This window comes from Oncorhynchus mykiss, chromosome 11 (genome assembly GCF_057628025.1).
Source record: "Oncorhynchus mykiss isolate SJ-2025 chromosome 11, ASM5762802v1, whole genome shotgun sequence".
Lineage (NCBI taxonomy): Eukaryota > Metazoa > Chordata > Actinopteri > Salmoniformes > Salmonidae > Oncorhynchus > Oncorhynchus mykiss.
Window position 1 is genome coordinate 62,916,842 of NC_143032.1, and position 18,511 is coordinate 62,935,352.

The window sequence follows — 18,511 nt, forward strand, 5'->3', positions numbered from 1 at the left end:
ATCTTGACCAGGTCGCAATTGTAAATGAGAAATTGTTCTCAACTGGCCAACTGGTTGAATAAAGGTGAGAAAAAAAACATGGTGCTGGAGACCAGAGGTGTCCGTTGAGAGAAACGCAGGTTGAGTTTGCCAAGATCAGAGTAGTACATACGGTGTCGTACGCTGAGGAAGTGAAGAGAGTAGTAAAGGTAGATGGGTCCAGGGCCTGGGAGCCTAAGAGGATCCCTGTCAGTAGGCCGAAGCCAATAGAGAGTGATAGAAATAACTGTACTTCAGTAAGGTTGGCTTCTTAGCGTTCATAGCCATGGTTATCAACTGTTCTGCAGAGGAGTTACAAGGCGTGTTGAGCAATAGTGTCCCGCACTACCAGGCTGCCGGCTTGGTGTAGGATCAGATAGGGCCAAGTAGTGGAATAGTGGGGATGTTTTTTAATGGGTGTAGGTTTAGTTGGTAGGGCAATTTTTCTACGATGTGTAATGAACTCATACACAGAACCAGATAAGAGGAAGACATGAATAGGGAGGCCTTGAATGCGGCACGAGAGAGGCAGGTTGAGGTTACCAGGGTTAGAGTAGAGGAGAGGTTGTCATATGCTGAGGCAGTGAAGAAAGTTGAGGAAGATCTGTCAAGGGGGAGGGATCCTTAGAGGATTCATGTGAGTGTACTGATACAGATCTACTAGAGGAATAGGCCAAGGAGTGATATATGCTTCAGTAAGATTGGCTTTTTAGCGTTCATAGTAATGGTTATCAACTGTACTGAAGTTATGGTTGCAGCTGCAGAGAAGTATTTGGGTGTACGAGATTTGAGGTCAAAGGAGAGTGTTGATTGGTGGCGTCCCGTCCTTTCAGGCTGTTGGCATGAGGTAGGACTAGCTAGATAGGTTTAAATAGTGGAGTAGGGTGGTGTTTTTTTAATGAGTGTAGGGATAGGTTAAATGTTAATTTATTTTCCTTTTTTCAAGTAAAGCATAAGGGTGTTATAACCCAGTCTAGTTGGTGGTGGTAATGCAACATTTATTGGATGCCAACCGCATCGACGAAGAAGAGGCCTTGAATGGCCTCACACTCCACTACTGTAGGTGGTGGTGTATGCACCACACGGATGCGATCCGCCAATACAAATGTAAAGAAGAAGAGCTCAAGAGAACATTGTGAAGTTACTTTGCGGACAAAGCTTAACAAATAGCTACAGTAGCAACTTTTTATTTATACACATTAGCTATTTCAGGAGGAGTAACACCATGGCCTCGGGAGGAGAGTAAGTATAAATAGATACAAGCGAATTAGCTAGCTTAGCTACTAGACTCTTCTGGTATTTTACCTCAGCTAGCTAGTTAGCAAATTGGATGTCATGCCATACTAACATTACGGTTTAAGGAAGACTCTTACTACGAGTGAATTTAGCTAGCTAGTTAGGTAACCAAGTATTAGCTAACGTTAGCCCGTAACGTTGTACACTGTAATTGGGACCAGTCAATGGAATGTCCAAAAGTACCGTACATGACTGACAGGCGTTTGTATCTAGCTAGCTAACGTTAGGCAACTTAACCTGACAAAACGTAGCTAGCTGGGCCTACCGGCACTGTTTGCTAACCAATGTTAACATATGTTTCTAACTAGCTAGCCTGTGACTCTCTGGCTTGACAAACTCATCCAAGGACCCATGATGATGAATTAGAGGCAGGACACATTTTTTAAATACATTACCATGTAAATGTGTTAGTTAGTTAGTTAGTTAGTTAGTTAGCCAACTCGCTAGCTACCTGATGTTAACTAACGTAAGTGGTTGGGTAGCTAGCTAACTGTCAAAGCTGGATGAAAATGCCGGCCATGTCACTTACTTACTGGCTTAGCTAAACTAACGTTAACATGTTAGCCTAACGTTACCCGTTTAGGTAGCTAGCTAATAAACGTATCATTCAAAGTGTAATGACGGTTTAGGTCATTTAGGAATATGGCATATTAGCAATAACGTTACCAAACTAGCTACACCTCGGTTTTAGCTGGTGTAGCTAATAAATAGCCGTAACTTGACTACTTGGGATCTCAAAAGGTGTGTCCTTTTGCTGTGTCACCTGCAGCTTGGCTACTAGTAGCTAGTTAGCAAACATTAGCTGGCGATGAATGAACAGTATTTCGGATTTAGCTAATCATGAAACAGTGTACAAGTGTACAATATTGGCCAAGTCAAGTGATTGCGCGATGTTAACTTGCTAGCTTTGCAAAGACGGCATTTATAGCCAGCGTCACTAGTTAGCTAATGACGTTGTTAATCAATATTCCCAATAGGACAAGGATTTATTTTTAACCATTAGGCAAGTCAGTTAAGAACAAACCAAGACGACACTGGGCCAATTGTGCACTGCCCTGTGGGACTCCCAGTCACGGACGGTTGTGATACAGCCTGGATTCGAACTAGGGTGTCTATATGACACCCTGGTGCAGAGCCTTAGACCGCTGCGCCACTTGGGAGCTCATGTGTATGTAGTAACTGTGAAATATCAGACAGTCTTATCGCTTTTGTTTGTTTCACCCAGATCCAAAAATGATGATCTTTCCACTGCGATTCTGAAGCAGAAGACCAGACCTAACAGATTGATTGTTGATGAATCCATCAATGAAGACAACAGTGTGGTCTCTCTCTCTCAGGTAGGCACAGGTGATTGGGTGGATTTGTAACCTCATCCTCTGTTTACAGTCCCAGAATGTTTATTATTCTGGCTATAAGCAAGTATGTGTTATTTTGATTCTCAGCTGCTGCTGTGGCAAAGATCTGTAAACGATCTGATCCTGCTGTACTAAAAGTATTTAGAACATCTTGTGAAACTCATGGTGTTCATACTCTGTTTTTAGGCAAAGATGGATGAGCTGCAGCTGTTTCGTGGAGACACAGTGCTGATGAAGGGGAAGAAGCGCAGGGAGTCAGTATGTATTGTTTTGTCTGACGACACCTGCTCTGATGAGAAGATCCGCATGAACCGTGTGGTCCGCAACAACCTCCGCGTCCGTCTGGGGGATGTCATCAGGTACACATACAGATGCACACACACGGGAACAAACAAGTTTGTTTTTGTACAAATGCCCAAAGCAAATTTAGATGAGTGATGTTTCTCTATTCTTCCTGTTGCAGTATCCAGCCGTGTCCTGATGTGAAGTATGGGAAGAGGATCCACGTTCTGCCTATTGATGATACAGTGGAGGGAATCACTGGCAATCTATTTGAGGTCTACCTCAAACCCTACTTCCTAGAGGCCTACAGGCCCATCCGCAAGGGTCAGTACACACACTAGGGATGAGCATTTGAAATTATTTCACTATTCACATAAAATATATTTTTCCGGATATTCGTATAGTCAAAATTATATATAATAATCTCTACTCTTTTGACCAATCGGATTTAGAGGTCGACCGATTTTAATTAGGGCCGATTTCAAGATTTTAGCAATGCTTGCTTCACAGTGCTGTTTATGACTTCAAGCCTATCAACTCCTGAGATTAGGCTGGCAATACTAAAGTGCCTATTAGAACACCCAATAGTCAAAGGTATATTAAATACAAACGGCATAGAGAGATAGTCGACGCATCATAATTCCTATAATAACTACAACCTAAACTTCTTTACTGGGAATATTGAACCACCAGCTTGCATATGTTCTCATGTTCTGAGTGTAACAGTATAACTTTAGACCGTCCCCTCGCCCATACCCGGGCGCGAACCAGGGACCCTCTGTACACATCAACAACAGTCACCCTCGAAGAATCGTTACCCATCGCTCCACAAAAGCGGCGGCCCTTGCAGAGCAAGGGGAACTACTACTTCAAGGTCTCAGAGCAAGTGACGTCACCGATTGAAACGCTATTTAGCGCAAACACCGCTAACTAGCTAGCCATTTCACATCCGTTACATGAGCAAGGAACTTAAACGTTAGCTTTTTTACATGGCACATATTGCACTTTTACTTTCTTCTCCAACACTGTGTTTTGGCATTATTTAAACCAAATTGTGCATGTTTCATTATTTATTTGAGACTAAATAGATTTGATTTATGTATTAAGTTAAAATAAGTGTTCATTGTTCATTTCAGTATTGTTGTAATTGTCATTTATTACAAATTCTACAAAATATTACAACTTGTAATATATATTACAAAATATATGTCGGCCGATTTATTCGGTATCAGCTTTTTTCGGTCCTCCAGTAATCGATATCGGCGTTAAAATCATAATCGGTCGACCTCTAATCAGAATGATGCCGCAGCAGACAGTGTACAGTTGTTTTCAGGGTGCTATTCCGGTAGTTCGCCATAATAGAACAGATTTTATATATATATATATATATATATACACAGTGCCTTGCGAAAGTATTCGGCCCCCTTGAACTTTGCGACCTTTTGCCACATTTCAGGCTTCAAACATAAAGATATAAAACTGTATTTTTTTGTGAAGAATCAACAACAAGTGGGACACAATCATGAAGTGAAACGACATTTATTGGATATTTCAAACTTTTTTAACAAATCAAAAACTGAAAAATTGGGCGTGCAAAATTATTCCGCCCCTTTACTTTCAGTGCAGCAAACTCTCTCCAGAAGTTCAGTGAGGATCTCTGAATGATCCAATGTTGACCTAAATGACTAATGATGACAAATACAATCCACCTGTGTGTAATCAATTCTCCGTATAAATGCACCTGCACTGTGATAGTCTCAGAGGTCCGTTAAAAGCGCAGAGATCATCAAGAAGAACAAGGAACACACCAGGCAGGTCCGAGATGCATTTACAGTACAGTTCTGTTAACAATGAACTGTCAAAGCCATGGGCCATCTGAAGCAGCAGTAGCTCAATAAACACTACATTCTAAAGTTTGTTGTTTTATTAAATTAAGCATTTCACATGTCATTGTATATCCTTGTGTGTAACATGGACAATTTCTTTTAAACAGCTTTTTCATAGTTAAAATAGGCCTAAAAAGTTATCCCAAAATGTGTTCAAATACGAATGTCTGTTCGGATGTCTGGATAGTCAATTAACTGTGCCCATCCCTAACACACACCTGTTACCAATCGTTTTGTTTCAAAACATCACCAGTGAACAATTGTTTGTTCTATATTTTATTCTTTAATATGTCATTGTGTGTAGGTGATATCTTCCTGGTTCGGGGGGGTATGCGTGCGGTGGAGTTCAAGGTGGTGGAGACTGACCCCAACCCCTATTGCATCGTTGCCCCCGATACCGTCATCCACTGCGAGGGAGAGCCTATCAGGAGAGAGGTGGGTCACAACCTCAACCAATTGCTTGTGGGCAGAGCACTCTTAATTTAGCCTATGTAAATCTAGGCATTGTACTTTTAGCCAATTAGCGTTGCTTTTCTCCAAGTCCACAGCAAGAGGCTCGGGTAGGAATATGTAATGAATCGGGACCTATGTATCCTGAAGTCCCTGCAAATACCTAGCCCTAGTAAGCAAACAAACTCTCAAGCCTCAGATTTATTTCTGTGTGTGTTTTCTGTGTGTGTAGGATGAGGAGGAGTCCCTGAATGAGGTGGGCTATGATGATATCGGAGGAGTGAGGAAGCAGCTGGCTCAGATCAAGGAGATGGTGGAGCTGCCACTCAGACACCCTGCATTATTCAAGGCTATAGGAGTCAAGGTAACACACACCGTTCACTATCTTCAAGGCCTTGTGTTAGTCTACGCACTTTCTTGAACAGTAAAGAGTTTAAAAACATGTTTTCTAGACTTGAAAGTCAACCATTTCAATTGGCTTAAGAAGTACGCATTTTTCACTATTGGAATTGTTCTAATGACTGACATGCACCTGTACTCCCCTCCAGCCCCCCCGTGGTATCCTGCTGTACGGACCCCCCGGTACAGGAAAGACCCTGATTGCCAGAGCTGTCGCTAATGAGACTGGAGCCTTCTTCTTCCTCATCAACGGTGAGATTCTAAACCTTACCCTTTCCCTGGCAGAGGTTCAGTGTTCATGATAAGTCATTGTACTCTTGCAGTTTTGATGTTGCTCTGTATGGCCCTTCTGTCTGTGTTCCTGTCCGTAGGTCCTGAGATCATGAGTAAGCTGGCTGGAGAGAGTGAGAGCAACTTGAGGAAGGCCTTCGAGGAGGCTGAGAAGAACTCTCCTGCCATCATCTTCATTGATGAGCTGGACGCTATCGCTCCAAAGAGAGAGAAGGTGTGGGGGAGAGAGAATGGGTATTAATGGTGTCCATCGGTTGACGTGCAGACCAGGAGAATACAAAGAAAACGGAAAAATCCTTCTAAAGGGTCACCCAACTATGACATTATATCACTTCAATAAAAACAAAGTGCAGCAGCTATGAACTGATCTGACATTTTCTGTAGACCCATGATTAGATGGAGAGGTATATCCTGCTGTTGTTGACATGCGTGTGTGTTTGTAGACCCATGGAGAAGTGGAGAGGCGTATCGTGTCTCAGCTGCTGACCCTGATGGACGGGCTGAAGCAGAGGGCTCATGTCATTGTCATGGCAGCCACCAACAGACCCAACAGCATAGACGCTGCACTTAGGAGATTTGGTACGTATACATACTTTTTACCAGTTGGTTACAGGGTGTTTTTATGTTTTTATTGTGCAGTTATATTGGTAGCTTTAATGCTCCAACGTGCTTGTGCCTACAGGGCGTTTTGACAGGGAGGTGGACATTGGAATCCCTGATGCTACAGGCAGACTGGAAATCCTGCAGATCCACACCAAGAACATGAAACTGAATGACGATGTTGACCTTGAACAGGTGTGTGCTGACTCTTGGCCTGCGTCCCAAATGGCATCCTATTCCCTACCGCCCTGGTCAAAAGTGCTGCACTGAGGCCTCCCGCAGCGTTCTAAGGTACTGCATTGTAGTGCTTGTTGCATCACGACAGACCCGGGTTCGATCCCAGGTTGTGTTACAACCGGCCATGACCAGGGTGCCGCACAATTGGCCCAGTGTCGTTAAGGGGCCGGTTGGGGCTTTGTTTGATATTGTGATCAGAATTAGATAAGGGAGGCCAACATTGGAACAATATTAATAGATTACTCCCATCCACCAACCCAATCCACAACACCCTAGTAAAACCCAAGTCTAATTGACGGTAATAGTGCTCACTGTTGTCCCTTGTGGCCAATTTTGAAGGAGGACATCGGGAAATAATTGTCAAATTTCAACGTCAATCTTGAGGGATCTTCCTGAATAGCCTAAATTTTTGTCAGATTATCTATGGTAAAAAAATAGTAATGCTTTTTATTTTAAAAAGTGGTTCTTTGCTTCAAACAGTGATGTAAAAATGGTGTTGGACCATTTTATTTGGGGACAAGTGACTTGAGCTTTTGCACAAAATAAAAAATCTGTCCTACTTGTCCAATGGACAAGTGGCAAAAAAAGTTGTCAATTCCTGATTGAAGGAATAGGGTGCCATTTGGAACACATCCTGGGTGTGTCTTCTTAGGTGGCTGACATACATTTCCCACACCTATTGAACTGGTAGCATTGTGTTCCGAGGCTGGCCTGTGTGTTAACTCCCCCTGTATCTCTGTGTAGGTGGCTAATGAGACCCACGGCCACGTGGGTGCTGACCTGGCTGCCCTGTGCTCTGAGGCTGCTCTCCAGGCCATCAGGAAGAAGATGGACCTAATCGACTTGGAGGACGAGACCATCGATGCGGAGGTCATGAACTCCCTGGCTGTTACCATGGACGACTTCAGGGTAGGAAACACACTACCAAGTGTTGACTGTCTCTACCTAGGGTAGACTACACAGTCTACCACAACCCAGTACATAATAACTATACTACTCCTGGTTATGTATACAGTTGAAGTCGGAAGTTTACATACACCTTAGCCAAATACATTTCAACTCAGTTTTTCACAATTCCTGACATTTAATTCTAGTAAAAATTCCCTGTCTTAGGTCAGTTAGGATCACCACTTTATTTTATGAATGTGAAATGTCAGAATAATAGTAGAGAGAATGATTTATTTCAGATTTTATTTCTTTCATCACATTCCCAGTGGGTCAGAAGTTTACATACACTCAATTAGTAATTGGTAGCATTGCCTTTACATTTTTTAACTTGGCTCAAACGTTTTGGATAGCCTTCCACAAGCTTCCCACAATAAGTTGGGTGAATTTTGGCCCATTCCTCCTGACAGAGCTGGTGTAACTGAGTCAGGTTTGTAGGCCTCCTTGCTCGCACATGCTTTTTCAGTTCTGCCCACAAACTTTCTGTAGGATTGAGGTCAGGGCTTTGTGATGTCCATTCCAATACCTTGACTTTGTTGTCCTTAAGCCATTTTGCCACAACTTTGGAAGTATGCTTTGGGTCAGTGTCCATTTGGAAGACCTATTTGCGACCAAGCTTTAACATCCTGACTGATGTCTTGAGATGTTGCTTCAATATATCCACATAATTTTCCTCCCTCATGAAGCCATCTATTTTTTTGAAGTGCACCAGTCCTTCCTGCAGCAAAGCACCCCCACAACATGATGCTGCCACCCCTGTGCTTCACGGTTGGGATGGTGTTCTTCGGCTTGCAAGCCTCCCCCTTTTTCCTCCAAACATAACGATGGTCATTATGGCCAAACAGTTCTATTTTTGTTTCATCAGACCAGAGGACATTTCTCCAAAAAGTACGATCTTTGTCCCCATGTGCAGTTGCAAACCGTAGTCTGTTTTTTTTTATGGCGGTTTTGGAGCAGTGGCTTCTTCCTTGCTGAGCGGCCTTTCAGGTTATGTCAATATAGGACTCGTTTTACTGTGTGGATATAGATACTTTTGTACCTGTTTCCTCCAGCATCTTCACAAGGTCCTTTACTGTTGTTCTAGGATTGATTTCCACTTTCCGCACCAAAGTACGTTCATCTCTAGGAGACAGAACGCGTCTCCTTCTTGACCAGTATGGCGGCTGCGTGGTCCCATGGTGTTTATACTTGCGTACTATTGTTTATACAGATGAACGTGGTACCTTCAGGCATTTGGAAATTGCCCAAAGTAGGTCTTGGCTGATTTATTTTGATTTTCCCTTGATGCCAAGCAAAGAGGCAGTGAGTTTGAAGGTAGGCCTTGAAATACATCCACAGGTACACCTCCAATTGACTCAAATGATGTCAATTAGCCTATCAGAAGCTTCTAAAGCCAAGATGGAATTTTCCAAGCTTTTTAAAGGCACAGTCAACTTAGTGTATGTAATCTTCTGACCCACTGGAATTGTGATACAGTGAATTATATGTGAAATAATCTGTCTGTAAACAATTGTTGGAAAAATTACTTTTCATGCACAAAGTAGATGTCCTAACCGACTTAGTTTGTTAACTAAGTCAGGGGGGTCCTAACCAAAACTAGTTTGTTAACAAGACATTTGTGGAGTGGTTGAAAAATGAGTTTAATGACTCCAACCTAAGTGTATGTAAACTTGCGACTTCAACTGTTTATGATATTAAACGTGTGTTTGCATTTCAGTGGGCTCTGAGCCAGAGTAACCCATCAGCTCTGAGGGAGACGGTGGTAGAGGTTCCTAACATCACCTGGGGGGACATTGGAGGACTGGAAGATGTCAAGAGGGAGTTGCAGGAACTGGTGCAGGTACGACGTGCACGCACACAGACACATTTAAAATGATTTATTTGAATCCACAAATCACATTAGTCGAAGGATTCAAACATTTCATAAGTCATGGATATATGGACACTTGTGGATGGAAAAAATAACCTTCTCCATACAGCAAGGCTGCCCGTGACCGCTGACACAGAGCAGTACCTCGCTAGCTGCTCTGCCTTCGTCCTATGCAGGCCTGCAATCAAACCGGTGCACAAAGTTTAACCTTACACACATTGTCATACCTTATCTCTATCTTTCTTTCCCCGATAGTACCCAGTGGAGCACCCTGATAAGTTCCTGAAGTTCGGTATGACCCCGTCTAAGGGAGTGTTGTTCTACGGGCCCCCGGGTTGCGGTAAGACCCTGCTGGCCAAGGCCATTGCCAACGAGTGCCAGGCCAACTTCATCTCCATCAAAGGACCTGAGCTTCTCACCATGTGGTTCGGAGAGTCTGAGGCTAATGTCAGGGAGATCTTTGACAAGGTATGACATAGAAGTGATTCACCAAAGTTAACATTTCTATTTGTGCGCTATGGTAGGTCATAAATCAACATGGAGAAAAACAGTGTTCTTGGCATTGAACCCTGTGGTACACCACTACACCATTTTCAATAGTATATGGTGTAATCTACTGTGTTTTTCTGTGTGTACAGGCTCGCCAGGCAGCCCCGTGTGTGTTGTTCTTTGACGAGCTGGACTCCATAGCGAAAGCCCGTGGGGGTAATGTGGGAGACGGTGGTGGAGCGGCCGACCGTGTCATCAACCAGATCCTGACTGAGATGGACGGCATGTCCAGCAAAAAGAACGTCTTCATCATCGGCGCCACCAATCGCCCTGACATCATTGACCCTGCCATCCTTCGACCCGGCCGTCTGGACCAGCTTATTTACATCCCTCTGCCTGACGAGAAGAGCAGGATCAACATTCTCAAGGCTAACCTCCGAAAGAGCCCCATTAGCAAGGTAAAACACACACCACTCATAAACACTACTTCTTTCTACACCTGTCATCATGCTAATGTAGCAAGAGCCCGGTGGTAGTTGTATTATGTAACAAGATTTAGTGACTCGCACCAATATGTAAGATGTTTCAGATGCTATAGATCTGTCATTACCCTGACGTTGATTGGTTACACCCTGTCTCCTCCCTCTATCCTATAGGATGTTGATTTGGACTTCCTGGCTAAGATGACCAATGGGTTCTCGGGTGCTGACCTTACAGAAATCTGCCAGCGGGCCTGTAAGCTGGCCATCAGAGAGTGCATCGAGAACGAGATTCGCCGAGAGAGGGAGAGGCAGACCAACCCTTCTGCTATGGTCATTTCACACACACCTCGTTCACGCCATCTCTCTTTCTCTCCGCCTACTTTTCTTTTTCAATTTACCTCTCTATTCTCATCTCCAGGAGGTGGAGGAAGACGACCCTGTGCCAGAGATCAGGAAGGACCACTTTGAGGAGGCCATGCGATTCGCCCGCCGCTCCGTCAGCGACAATGACATCCGCAAATACGAGATGTTTGCCCAGACACTGCAGCAGAGCCGAGGCTTTGGCAGCTTCAGGTACGTTTGTGTGTGACCTCAGGGGTGTGTGTGACAGTGTTTAATGTGCTATAATTAAGCAATAATGCCCGAGGGGTTGTGGTATATTTAAGCAATAAGGCCAGAGGAGGTGTGGTATATTGCCAAAATATCAGACCGTATACCACGGGTACAACAAAACATTTGTTTTTATTGCTCTAATTACGTTGGTAACCAGTTTCTAATAGCAATATAAGGCACCTCGGGGGGTTTGTGGTATATGGCCAATATACCACGGCTAAGGGTTGTGTCCAGGTACTCTGAGATGCGTTGTGCATAAGAACAGCCCTTAGCTGTGGTATGTTGGCCATATACCACACCCCCTCGTGCCTTTATTGCTTAATTATAAACTGGGTGGTTCAAGCCCTGAGTGCTGATTGGCTGACATGTTATGTCAGACCAGCCCTTAGCCATCTACCACACCCTCTGGCCTTATTTCTAAAATATGCCACAGCTAAGGGCTGTTCTTAGGTACGAAGCGGAGTTCCTGGATACAGCCCTTAGCTGTGGTATATTGGCCATATTTCCATACGGCTTTAATGCTGTTTCAGCCAATCAGCATCCAGGACCCTAACTACCTGGTTTATAATGGTGACTATTGTCTTTGTCTCACAGGTTCCCATCCAGTGCTGCAGGGGGCAGTGGTCCAAGCCAGGGTACCGGGGGAACAGGCGGGGGGCCAGTGTTTAACGAGGATAACGATGATGACCTGTATGGATAGATGGACAGACAGACTGACGGATGGTGCCACATAGTGGCCAGCTCTTATGTGATCACACCTGTACAAACATTCAAACCTGATTGACCATTTTTTAGGACTCATCTTTCTTTCATGTTTTTTTTTGTTGTTGTTGTTTGATTCCTCTCTGGTGGCGAAAGCATGTAGCTACCTGGTTTGATCTGTCCTCAAACTGGAAGCTTCTGGTTTCTACAGACCCCACTCAGGCGTTTCTTTTACTGCCTGCTACGGGAAAGCGGGGCAGTGGATAGAGGTGAAACGTTAAAGGTTGACAGTGGGGGGGGGGGGTTTGAGTGGCCTCTGAGTTTATTATCACAACCCTATGTTACCAGCTATAAGAAAGAAAGAAAAATATTGGTAATTACTTTTTTATGAATAGTAGCATGTAATGTATGATGACAAGTTTGAAAATAAAATCTCACAAAATGACTAGTTTGATGTTATTGTACAGTTCCACACTAGGTTCACCATAACAAAGTTGTCAAACCAGTTTCTCATTATTTTAGATGAGATGTCAGAGGTTCGACTTACTATGTGGGACCAGGTATCGAACCCAGGCCATCTGCATGCTTTAGGACCGTGTTAGCCCACTTAGCTAAAAGGCCTATGTATTTGCTCTGGGAGCTAACGTGAGCCCTCAGGTCTACAGGGCTAGTCCTAACAAGCTTGTTCACTGAACTACCTCTGTTTTCTAGTGGTCGCTAAATGTCCCATGGCACTCGAGTTGAGTAGAAGTCTAAACCCTAGTGTACTTCCCAACCTGGTCACCATACCACTATGGCCACCTAATCATTCAGGCCTTCAATGGTCTTGTATAGCATTAAATACCTGTAAATTACAATGGAAAGGAGTTGCATGCATGAGCTGTCATGAATGTGAGACCTGTCATGAATATTTGTATTCAAAATGGTTGCCATTATCTCAATGTCTACAATCCTGTATCTGACCACACTGTCACACTTACTAGACCAAACCCATCCCAGGTTGCATATAAAAACAGACATTTAAAGGTCAAATTTTGTGAGGACTGTCTGGGAGGGGTTTGAGTGGGGAGAGAACTGAAAATGAACTGTTATTGGCAGAGGTTTGGAACCTTCTTATTGGTCCATTATTGCCGTGTTCACACGCTAGTCGAAACTTGAAAATGTCCGACTTGCTAATTGGTTGAACACGACGTGTATAATAACTACAACCAGTTAGCAAGTCGGTTGTTTCAGAGTTCCTACTAACAACTAATTTACTGCATGGTGATGTCACCATGGAAGGCCAAAACTCCATCCCACAAAAACAGGCTGAGCTTTCAAGTGGTCTTTTCAAACGGCTCTCTCACTAAAAAGGAAAATTATGAAAAGGCTCAATTTCACAGTATTATTTCAACCTCAGAGTGGAAATGTATATAAAACATAGAAAAATCATGTTTTTGACTGCACTGGACCTTTAAGGTTGGCTATTTTCTTGTTTTGACACGTTGAGTGTCAATGTTCTAATTCATGAGACCATGAGTGTGTTATTCTGAGACTGAAAATGGGTTATTTATATGTGGGCTGTTCATTGCCTGTTGGTCCTCTGTAGATCACTATAGTTCGTTTTAGAAGTTTCCCAACTGTTTGGGTTACAGATAAACAGATCCAGACTTTGACCTCTGTCTGTTTAAAACCAGCCTGACTACTGAGCATCACACACATTCTGACACACAGACTTCTGATCGGTAAGAACTATCACTCCTCACATATTCTTACTCTAGCATGATACACATGGACATAACTTCTCACGTTAGAGAACCTTCTCCATTTCCACAGGGAGAACGGCACCAGGGTGTTAGTGTGACTCAGATATACTATTGTGTATCTCATCTCAGTTCTATCTTACATCACTATGCTCACATTGTGGTTCAGGCAATGGTGGACACGGTTACAGACTGTACTAATCTACTGGAACAAACTACATTTAAACTGTAAAGCTGAAGCTGAAAGAAGTAGCAGATGGGGGGGGGGGATTCTGATTTGATCAGCATGATCTCAGACCACTCAACCTGTTAGGCATTGTACTATAACTTTAATACAATACTGTATCACGTGACAGAGGATTATGATGTTAATCAGTAATGTGTTCCCATAAAGCCAGCCTGTGACTGTCATATAGTTGGATCAGCTATTTAGGTATAGAAACTAGGTTCTTATAGAGTTATGTTATGAAAGGTTCAGAAAGAGTTAAAAATGTTTGAAAGAGACTGAGAGAAAAGAGAGGATTTGCCTGTTTTAACTGAATATTTTGGGTATATTATCTCATATGTCACACATCTGAGTCCCCTGTGCTGAGTTAATGAATTCAAACATGAGTGATAATCAGTAACACAGCATTAAGACTTAGTCATGGTGATTTGCAACTGACACCAGGTCAACTGGGTCATACTCAGAGATCTATAGCGATGGTTTAGCCTCTAGAGCTGGACACCATGTTGCTACCTCATATAACATTTATGATGTGTGTTTCTGTGTGCCTGTCTGTCTGCCAGTTTGCCTGCCTTTCAGAACCTCTGGACTGAACCATGAGTTCTTGCGTGACCCTGTCGTCAGGGCATAAGATTCCCCTGGTGGGGCTGGGAACATGGAAGAGTGCCCCTGGACAGGTCAAAATGCTATTCTCATTCAAAAAACTAACATCCACACAGATAACCTAAACCTTAACGTGTGTGTTGACTATCTGTGTCACTGTAGGTGAAGCAGGCGGTGCTGACGGCTCTAGACTGTGGCTACAGACACATTGATTGTGCTGCTGCGTACAGTAATGAGCAGGAGGTCGGGGAGGCACTGGCTCTGAGGCTGGGACCAGGAAAGGTGAGCCACACATACTTTTTGATCAGAGCATTAAGAAAACCCTTCTGGAAAGCTGTGCATGTATGTGTGTGTGTTGATCCCCTGTTTTGGCCCCCAGGCCCTGCGTCGTGAGGCTGTATTTCTGACCTCTAAGCTGTGGAACACCCAGCATCACCCTGACGATGTAGAGACAGCCTGTAGGAAGAGTCTAATACACCTGGGACTGAACTACCTGGACCTCTACCTCATGCATTGGCCCATGGCCTTCCAGTGAGCAACACACACACCCCTACTCGCACCTCAATATGACTGCACATCTCAACAAACACACTTGTACTAGAAACCCGTCCCAGACATGTTATGGTCCTCTGAGCTGCCTGTGTGTTCTCCAGGCGTGGGACAGAGCTGATGCCTAAGCGGGCCGATGGGAGTGTGTGTTACGATGACATACACTACCAGGAAACCTGGGTTGCCATGGAGAGCCTAGTTGATAAGGGGCTGGTCCGAGCCATCGGTCTGTCCAACTTCAACGCCAGACAGACAGACGATATCATCAGCATCGCCAAACACAAGCCTGTAGTCAACCAGGTATGGGACTGTGTGTGTACAGTATGTCTGTGTAATATTCTCTGACTATGTGTGTGTTGCTTTGTCTTTGTAGGTGGAGTGTCACCCATACCTGTCCCAGGCTGAGTTGCTGAGTCACTGCAGGTACGTTTGTGTGTGTGTAAGTTAGTGTGTAGTGGTGTGTGTGCCCCTGTGTATGTCTGTAGGTTTGTGTAACTGTGTGTGTGTATTCCACGGTTGTAGGTGTGTGTGTGTGTGTAATAGTTTGCGTATGTTCCAGGTCGGTAGGTGTATGTGTGACGGCCTACAGCCCCCTGGGTAGCGGTGACAGGCCCTGGGCCTCGCCTGATGAACCCTGCCTGCTGCAGGATCCTGGACTGGGGGCTATCGCCCTCCGCCACAGCATGACCCCTGCTCAGGTCATACTCAGGTAACACAGTACACTGTAACACACAAACATCTCCGTGTAACTAGCCACAGTGTAATGAGCAATTCTCAGGTGTGTGTCTGTCTGTGTCTCCAGGTGGCAGGTACAGAGAGGGGTAGTCTGCATCCCCAAAAGTGTCACCCCCTCCAGGATCCAGCAGAACATACAGGTGAGGACAGTGCCATCTAGTGGAATGAATACCAAATGACCTGCATGATTTTTGACCAGTTTGGAAACTTCTAACCTCTTCCCCAAAATGCGACTTTTCGCGAGTCTAGGAAGCTACGGGTTACAATTCTGTGCAGCTACTGGGATTGTTTTCTAGATTGGGTGTTTGTGTCTGATTGACAGGTGTTTGACTTCTCTCTGTCGGATGAAGACATGAAGCAGATGGAGTCATTCAGCAGAAACGAGAGGTACATCGTCCCATCTGTGGAGGTAAGTTCCGATTGTCTCAGATAAGACCTCAGGGTGCATGTCAATAGTCTTATACGGCCTCCTCCCCTGGTCACAACTAGACAGGTGAAGGAGAGTAGATGAGGATGCCATATGAGACTACTAAGATGCAGCCAAATTTAGCTGAGTTTCAGTTGAGACATGGGGTTTTCCGGTGGTACAGAATGGAACTGTGTGTTCTCTTCACAGAGGGACGGAAAGAGGGTGTGGAGGGACGCAGAGCACCCCCATTTCCCCTTCAATGAGCCGTACTGACCCCACATCTAGACACAGATCAACTGACCCTACGACGAGACAGATCTACTGACCCCACATCTAGAGACAGATCTATTGGCCCCACATCTAGAGACAGATCTACTGTTCCCACATCTAGAGACCGATCTACTGACCCCACATCTAGAGACAGATCTACTGACCCCACATCTAGAGACAGATCTACTGACCCCACATCTAGAGACAGATCTACTGACCCCACATCTAGAGACAGATCTACTGACCACACATCTAGAGACAGATCTACCGACCCCACATCTAGAGACAGATCTACCGACCCCACATCTAGAGACAGATCTACCGACCCCACATCTAGAGACAGATCTACCGACCCCACATCTAGGGACAGGTCTACCGACCCCACATCTAGAGACAGGTCTACCGACCCCACATCTAGACACAGATCTACCGACCCCACATCTAGAGACAGATCTACCGACCCCACATCTAGAGACAGATCTACCGACCTCACATCTAGAGACAGATCTACCGACAGAAGTTTACATACACTCAATTAGTATTTGATAGCATTGCCTTTAAATTGTTTAACTTGGGTCAAATGTTTTGGGTAGCCTTCCACAAGCTTCCCACAATAAGTTGGGTGAATTATGGCCCATTCCTCCTGACAGAGCTGGTGTAACTGAGTCAGGTTTGTAGGCCTCCTTGCTCGACACACGCTTTTTCAGTTCTGCCCACAAACTTTCTGTAGGATTGAGGTCAGGGCTTTGTGATGGCCACTCCAATACCTTGACTTTGTTGTCCTAAAGCCATTTTGCCACAACTTTGGAAGTATGCTTGGGGTCATTGTCTATTTGGAAGACCCATTTGCGACCAAGCTTTAACATCCTGACTGATGTCTTGAGATGTTGCTTCAATATATCCACATAATTTTCCTCCCTCATAATGCCATCTATTTTGTGAAGTGCACCAGTCCCTCCTGCAGCAAAGCACCCCCACAACATGATGCTGCCACCCCTGTGCTTCACGGTTGGGATGGTGTTCTGCTTGCAAGCCTCCCCCTTTTTCCTCCAAACATAACGATGGTCATTATGGCCAAACAGTTCTATTTTTGTTTCATCAGACCAGAGGACATTTCTCCAAAAGTACGATATTTGTCACCCTGTGCAGTTGCAAACCGTAGTCTGGCTTTTTTTATGGCGGTTTTGGAGCAGTGGCTTCTTCCTTGCTGAACGATATAGGACTTGTTTTTACTGTGGATCTAAATACTTTTGTACGCGTTTCCTCCAGCATCTTCACAAGGTCCTTTGCTGTTTTGGGATTGATTTGCACTTTTCACGCCAAAGTACGTTTATCTCTAGGAGACAGAACGCGTCTCCTTCCTGAGCGGTATGGCGGCTGCGTGGTCCCATGGTCTTTATACAGATGAACGTGGTACCTTCAGGCATTTGGAAATTGCTCCCAAGGATGAACCAGACTTGTGGAGGTCTACAATTTTTTTGGAGGTCTTGGCTGATTTCTTTTGATTTTCCCATGATGTCAAGCAAAGAGGCACTGAGTTTGAAGGTAGGCCTTGAAATACATCCACAGGTACACCTCCAATTGACTCAAATGATGTCAATTAGCCTATCAGAAGCTTCTAAAGCCATGACATTTTCTGGAATTTTCCAAGCTGTTTAAAGGCTTAGTGTATGTAAACTTCTGACCCACTGGAATTGTGATACAGTGAATTAATCTGTCTAAACAATTTTTGGAAAAATAACTTGTCATACACAAAGTAGATGTCCTCACCGACTTGTCAAAACTAAAGTTTGAGTGGTTGAAAAGAGTTAATGACTCCAACCTGAGTATGTAAACTTTTGACTTCAACTGTATACACACCATACTAAATTATCCAGAATTCAATATTAGCGTGAAAATGTTTTTGCTACTAATCCTTGATATTGTCCCACTCCAACTGTTCTGATGTATGCATATCTAATCTGTGAGATCATTGGACAAATAAAGAAAGCATTTGGTCATCCCTCCCTTCAGTCCTTGAAGTAACCAGAGCCAGGAGAGATGGATAGGTGAAAGCAGAAGAG

General features: G+C 44.2%; 2 protein-coding genes across 3 annotated transcripts; both read left to right on the forward strand.

The window, feature by feature from the left end:
• Window positions 1-647: 647 nt before the first annotated feature.
• On the forward strand, window positions 648-12,362 carry tera (Transitional endoplasmic reticulum ATPase). 2 transcript variants are annotated; one of them, XM_021619879.3, is made up of 17 exons: window positions 648-1,260; window positions 2,540-2,651; window positions 2,856-3,028; window positions 3,133-3,275; window positions 5,142-5,272; window positions 5,520-5,651; window positions 5,836-5,938; window positions 6,058-6,191; window positions 6,421-6,556; window positions 6,660-6,772; window positions 7,559-7,723; window positions 9,477-9,599; window positions 9,885-10,097; window positions 10,268-10,576; window positions 10,775-10,930; window positions 11,019-11,173; window positions 11,807-12,362. In XM_021619879.3, exons 1-17 carry the CDS (start codon window positions 1,244-1,246, stop codon window positions 11,910-11,912), a joined length of 2,421 nt encoding a protein of 806 aa, XP_021475554.1. In that variant the 5' UTR covers window positions 648-1,243; the 3' UTR covers window positions 11,913-12,362.
• A 1,145-nt stretch (window positions 12,363-13,507) lies between these two features.
• Window positions 13,508-18,447, forward strand: akr1a1a (aldo-keto reductase family 1, member A1a (aldehyde reductase)). Its single transcript, XM_090190863.1, has 10 exons — window positions 13,508-13,638; window positions 14,446-14,559; window positions 14,648-14,767; window positions 14,865-15,016; window positions 15,139-15,334; window positions 15,408-15,457; window positions 15,594-15,743; window positions 15,837-15,909; window positions 16,092-16,178; window positions 16,386-18,447. The coding sequence occupies exons 2-10, from the start codon at window positions 14,479-14,481 to the stop codon at window positions 16,449-16,451; spliced, it is 975 nt and encodes a 324-aa protein (XP_090046989.1). The 5' UTR covers window positions 13,508-13,638; window positions 14,446-14,478; the 3' UTR covers window positions 16,452-18,447.
• Window positions 18,448-18,511: the final 64 nt, after the last annotated feature.

Bases quoted from the DNA above. Each gene is read 5' to 3' on its own strand.
- tera (XM_021619879.3), top strand. The intron at 10,931-11,018 runs GTCATTTCACAC...TCTCATCTCCAG, and splicing joins AGACCAACCCTTCTGCTATG to GAGGTGGAGGAAGACGACCC. The intron at 11,174-11,806 runs GTACGTTTGTGT...TTTGTCTCACAG, and splicing joins CGAGGCTTTGGCAGCTTCAG to GTTCCCATCCAGTGCTGCAG.
- akr1a1a (XM_090190863.1), top strand. From the start codon at position 14,479: ATGAGTTCTTGCGTGACCCTGTCGTCAGGGCATAAGATTCCCCTGGTG. The intron at 14,768-14,864 runs GTGAGCCACACA...TTTGGCCCCCAG, and splicing joins TGAGGCTGGGACCAGGAAAG to GCCCTGCGTCGTGAGGCTGT. The intron at 15,017-15,138 runs GTGAGCAACACA...TGTGTTCTCCAG, and splicing joins CATTGGCCCATGGCCTTCCA to GCGTGGGACAGAGCTGATGC.